At 55.2% G+C, this 4602-nt stretch overlaps 1 protein-coding gene across 1 annotated transcript; it reads left to right on the forward strand.

Moving 5' to 3' along the window:
- Positions 1-754: 754 nt before the first annotated feature.
- On the forward strand, positions 755-1872 carry LOC104279246 (protein MRP-126-like). Its single transcript, XM_009876453.1, has 3 exons — positions 755-763; positions 1361-1519; positions 1687-1872. The coding sequence occupies exons 1-3, from the start codon at positions 755-757 to the stop codon at positions 1870-1872; spliced, it is 354 nt and encodes a 117-aa protein (XP_009874755.1).
- Positions 1873-4602: the final 2730 nt, after the last annotated feature.

The raw sequence follows: 4602 nt of genomic DNA on the forward strand, positions 1-4602 counted from the left end.
ATTAACATCAATGTTTCGCAGGTTAAACAAACCCCCAAACAAGTCAGCTGAGTCAGCAGGCAGAGGATTTTAATGAAGAAGCACTGGAAAATCTCGTTTCGCTCCTGATCTTGGCCACCCGGAGCCAGCGCGCGTGCGCCGGGTCTCTGCAACGTTGAGAAACAACAACAACAAAAAGCAGCTGCAAAGTGCGGACACGGTCCTAAAAAATAAAAGTACACCTTTCAGCCACACCTCCATAGCTCAGAGCATACCTTGGGTGGGGAGAAACCACCCTTGGCACAGGCTGCTGCTCACCTGAGGAGATGAAGTGAAGTTCCTGGAGTCCCACCCACTATTATTTGTCCTTTCATGAAGAGATTCTTGCTCAGGGCAGGGGACGGTCCCTCAGCGCTGAAGCAGTGGGGCAGGAGGATGCTTTCGGGTGAGCAGGACTACGTGGCGCTTGTGCCCACCAGGTGTGCGAGGATGGGGATGCTACAGGGGCTAAAGAATTCTATGATTCTACTCCCGGGTCACCTTCCTGCCCACCCACCTGGAGGACGTGACACACCGACCTTGCTGGGAAAAGCCACAGGGACCCCTTTTCGGGAACTGCCCCAGAGCCTTAAGCAATGCGCGAACATGTTGTGAAGACGACCGGGATGAAACAGAGACATTTCACAACCGGCGGGGCCGGGCAGCCGGGCTATAAGAGCTGCCGCGCTTGGGACCAGCCCTGCTCCCTCCGAGCGGACCTCACTACTTGGTCAAGATGAGCAAGGCAAGTCCAACGGTGACACGGGCATTTCGGGTCTCCACGGTTTTTTTTTTTTTTACAGGTGCCGGTTGGGCCATCGGAGATTCAAGGACCTTTGGGGGACCCTCCTGCCATCGGTTGCTGGTGGCAGAAGATCACCATCTCCACTCACACAACCCTCAAGGAGAGATGTCTCCTTCCAGAATACGTTCCCTGCAGCACAGCCTGACCACCGAAAGGGGCTCCTGGACATCAGATCTCATACTCTCTGTCTCTACAGAGGTTTCTTCAGAGCCACCAGCTATTTTGGGAGCTTTGCTGTCTGATGGCATGTTTTGGTGGAGGGGGAAAGTCGGCTTTTAGCTATTATCTGTAGTGGCACATCCCGGAGCAGAAGGTGGCAGAGGTTGCAACCTCCTTCAGTCTCCCTTGGCTTACAGATAAGAGAAAACTCAGAAAAAAACCCCCCAACCAGCTCAAATTTATTCCCCTAAACAGAAGAACTGAACAAAACCAGGCTGTGTCCTCCTCTGACGTGGAGCCGGTGGCTCCTGGGTTTATGACAGATTCCCCATCCATTGTTGCTCCTGACGTTATCCGGTGTAATTGTTTCTCTTCCAGACCTCCCAGACCCAGGAACCGCGCTCCGAGCTGGAGAAGGCCATGGATATCATCATTGATGTCTTCCACCAGTACTCAAGGCGGGAAGGGGACAGGGACACCCTGACCAAGAGCGAGCTGAAGCTCCTGATTGAGAAGCAGCTTGCAAACTACCTGAAGGTGAGTCAAGCCAAAGTCGGGTTTCTCATAGCTCTTGCGGGGAAGGAGCTGGGCTGGACCTCGTTGCCTGTAAATCTCCAGGATCTGGGATCACCAGGCTGAGGGTCCCACCCAGTTAGAGCTGTGGATGACGGGACTTTCCCCTCACCCTGTCCCTTCTTTTGCAGCACGTGAAAAACAAGGCCACCATCGATACAATCATGAAGGACCTCGACCTCAACAAGGATGCGCAGATCAGCTTTGGCGAGATGATGCTGCTGATCGTCCGGGTGACCATTGCCACCCACGAGCACCTGCATGAAGTTGAGGACCAGCAGCACCAGCACAAACACCAGCACCAACACCACCACTGAGGTTGGACCACAGTCCTTGGCCAAAAGCACCCAGGCAGGGCTTGCAGCCCTCGGCTTTCTCCCCTCCATCCCCCTCTGCCCACCTCCCTTTGTCCTTTCTTTCCTCCAGGTTTGAACGGTTTTGTAGCCAAATAAAGATTTGCCCTCAGGCTGCCAAAGCTCTCTGCATCTGTGTGGGCTTTATTTGAACACCGTGCTCTCTCCAAGCGTGTCTTTAAACCAGGCAAATCCACCTCAGAGACAGGCTGCACGTTCTCAGGGATGAGGTGGACACCTGAGGAGCCAGGGGCTCGTTGCAGCTGGTGCTCACAATACTCCTTACACTATTTACGTGTTCCATAGGTCAGGGAAGGCATAATTCAACACGTCTTTACGCTTCCAACTAGAAGAAAAAGCCTATTTTAGCCTGTGTATCCCCTAGGACTAAGCTGTAGGCAAGAGCTGGAAGGATGAGTACCCTTTTCTGGAGAAGCACCCTTTTTTAGGGCACTTCTGCTCTGCAGAGCCCTGGCACGGGGCTGGAAGGGAGCTGGAGGGGTGGATGCATTTAGTTTTAGTGCTACCGCCAGCAGCAAGGCCTGGCTGCTGGGTTTTATGTGTTCAAGACCCCAGAAGACCCCCAAGTCTTCACTCAGAGCATCCTGAGCTTGCACTGAGGAGGCGGCCGGCATCAAGAGCTGCTTTCCAGAGCTGGTGGCTGGAAACACCCACGATGCTGCTGAGCAGCCTCTCACTGCACGCACTCAGAGCCCAGCTGCAGGTTTGCAAACCTCTTTTGGAGGGGAGAGGTTAGTAAAAAAAAAAAAAAAGCAGTTGTGATTTCCTAAGGGTGAACAAACCCCTGAAATTGCCCCGCGCTGGGAAGGAACCTGCCACGAGCTTCCCCAAACCAGCAGCACTGAAGCAACTCCCCTCCACCCGATTAAACACACGCCAGCCGCAAATTTGCTTCACCGCTGCCAGCCAGGTTGCTTCAGCTTCCTTTGGAGCTGATTTTGACATCGGAAAGGTCAAACACCTTCTTATAATGTAAAAAAAAAATAAAAAAAAGTCATCGGATGCAAAGGTCGGAGTCCACTCAGCTCTGCCTGAGCCTGCACAAGGTGGCAGGTCCCCTGCACAGTCAGATCATGCACCCAACGCTCCATCCTGTGCCCAAAAATGGGTCCTGCACCCCACCCTGCAGCACTTTAGAGTCTCTGGAGTAGTTAAGCGTCCCACACACAAGGAGGAGAACAGAGCTAGTTCATTGCCATCAACCCTGCCAGTGACAGTGAGGTCCCCAGGGCTGGCCCATAAGGACATGCCCAGCTTTCAGGACAAGGGTGGTTGGGGTCCCCATTTGCAGCAGATCAGCTTTCCAGGAGCTCACACCCTGCTGCTCCGTGGTCAGCCCTCCTGCTCTCTCCAGCAGAGTGGTTTCCCGGTGCAGGGGGCCAAGCACACACCAACCCGGGTGCTGGGGGCACCCACAAACCACCCTGGGACCTTCCCCCCAGGATCCCGGCAAGAAGCAACCTCGAATCTGGCAGCACTGATGCAACAGGATATTTGCCAACACAGCGAGACTTCGAGCTCCCCTGCAACCCGGGGTGCAGCACTCCTGTTGTGTCACCCACCGGGGCTGTTGGACCATCACACCGGAGGTGACAAAGTACCAACCAAGGCAAAACCCGAGCGCAGAAGGACCAGGACACCAACACAGCGCTGCAAGCAAAGAGCAGCGATCGCCGGGTTTTCCTGTGAGAGCAGAGGGCTCCCCACACCTGTACACATCCTTTCACCCCAACAAAAGGCGCTCGAATGAGGATGGAGACAGCTCCTGGGCTCCTCCAGCCCTGCCACCCCAGGAGCAGATCTCCAGCAGCACGAAGCTGGAGGAGGACAATCCCTCCCAGCCCCACCTGCCTTCACCTCCAGGGATGGAAAGCAGGATTCAGCCTCTGCGAGCCGAGCACCAGGCTCCTGCTGCCACCATGAGGACACACACCGATGTGCAAACATCATCTTTCACCCTCCCCTTCTAGCTTCAGCAGCCTTTTCTCTTTTTTTTTTTTTGCATCATCTCTTCTTACCTGTATCCTGCGGGCAGCAGGGGGAGGGAGAAGGGCTGCAGGTCCTCCCTGGCACAGCTCAAAGGCGCAGGCGAATGGTGGATGCAGATAAACGCTAAACCCTCTTTATTTCCCTGTTCTGAGTAGGGGTCGTGCACCACAGCTCTCTCCTTGAGCTTTGCTCCAGTGTGGAGCAACACCGTCAGCTTGCGCTCGTACCCTGCCAAGGGTCCCAGCCTAAGGCTGTACGTAAGGACTGTGTGTCCCCTAACTGCCACCCTGCCCCATCCAAACAGCCCTGGGGGAGCCCAGCTGGCTCCTCACACTGCTCACTCCCCTCCCAAAGCTGGAGAAAAACAGACTGAAGCCTCCAGGGCGGTTTTATGCCCGGCTCTGCAATGAGGAGATGTGATCCAGCTGGGGCTGAGCTGTGCCTCCCAGCTGGGACCCATCAGGGACCTCCTCCAGCCACCGTTAACCTCCTCCACCTGCTGCAGACCCCCTCTCAGACCCCTCCCCCCTGGGTCGGCAGCCCGGTGGGCGACACACGAGCAGGGTTGCACAACACCTGGCATGGTGGCAATTAGGGGACGTTGATGTGCCTCATATTCGTTATCAGTTTGGTCACATTGATAAGGATGAGCCCTAGTGGGGATAAACTGGTTCGTCCTGGGGT

The sequence above is a fragment of the Apaloderma vittatum genome, unplaced genomic scaffold, assembly GCF_000703405.1.
Source record: "Apaloderma vittatum isolate BGI_N311 unplaced genomic scaffold, ASM70340v1 scaffold25249, whole genome shotgun sequence".
NCBI classification, from domain to species: domain Eukaryota; kingdom Metazoa; phylum Chordata; class Aves; order Trogoniformes; family Trogonidae; genus Apaloderma; species Apaloderma vittatum.

Excerpts from the sequence above, each read along its gene's own strand:
- LOC104279246 (XM_009876453.1), top strand. Across the intron at positions 1,520-1,686 it reads AGCTTGCAAACTACCTGAAG|CACGTGAAAAACAAGGCCAC; the intron begins GTGAGTCAAGCC and ends CTTCTTTTGCAG.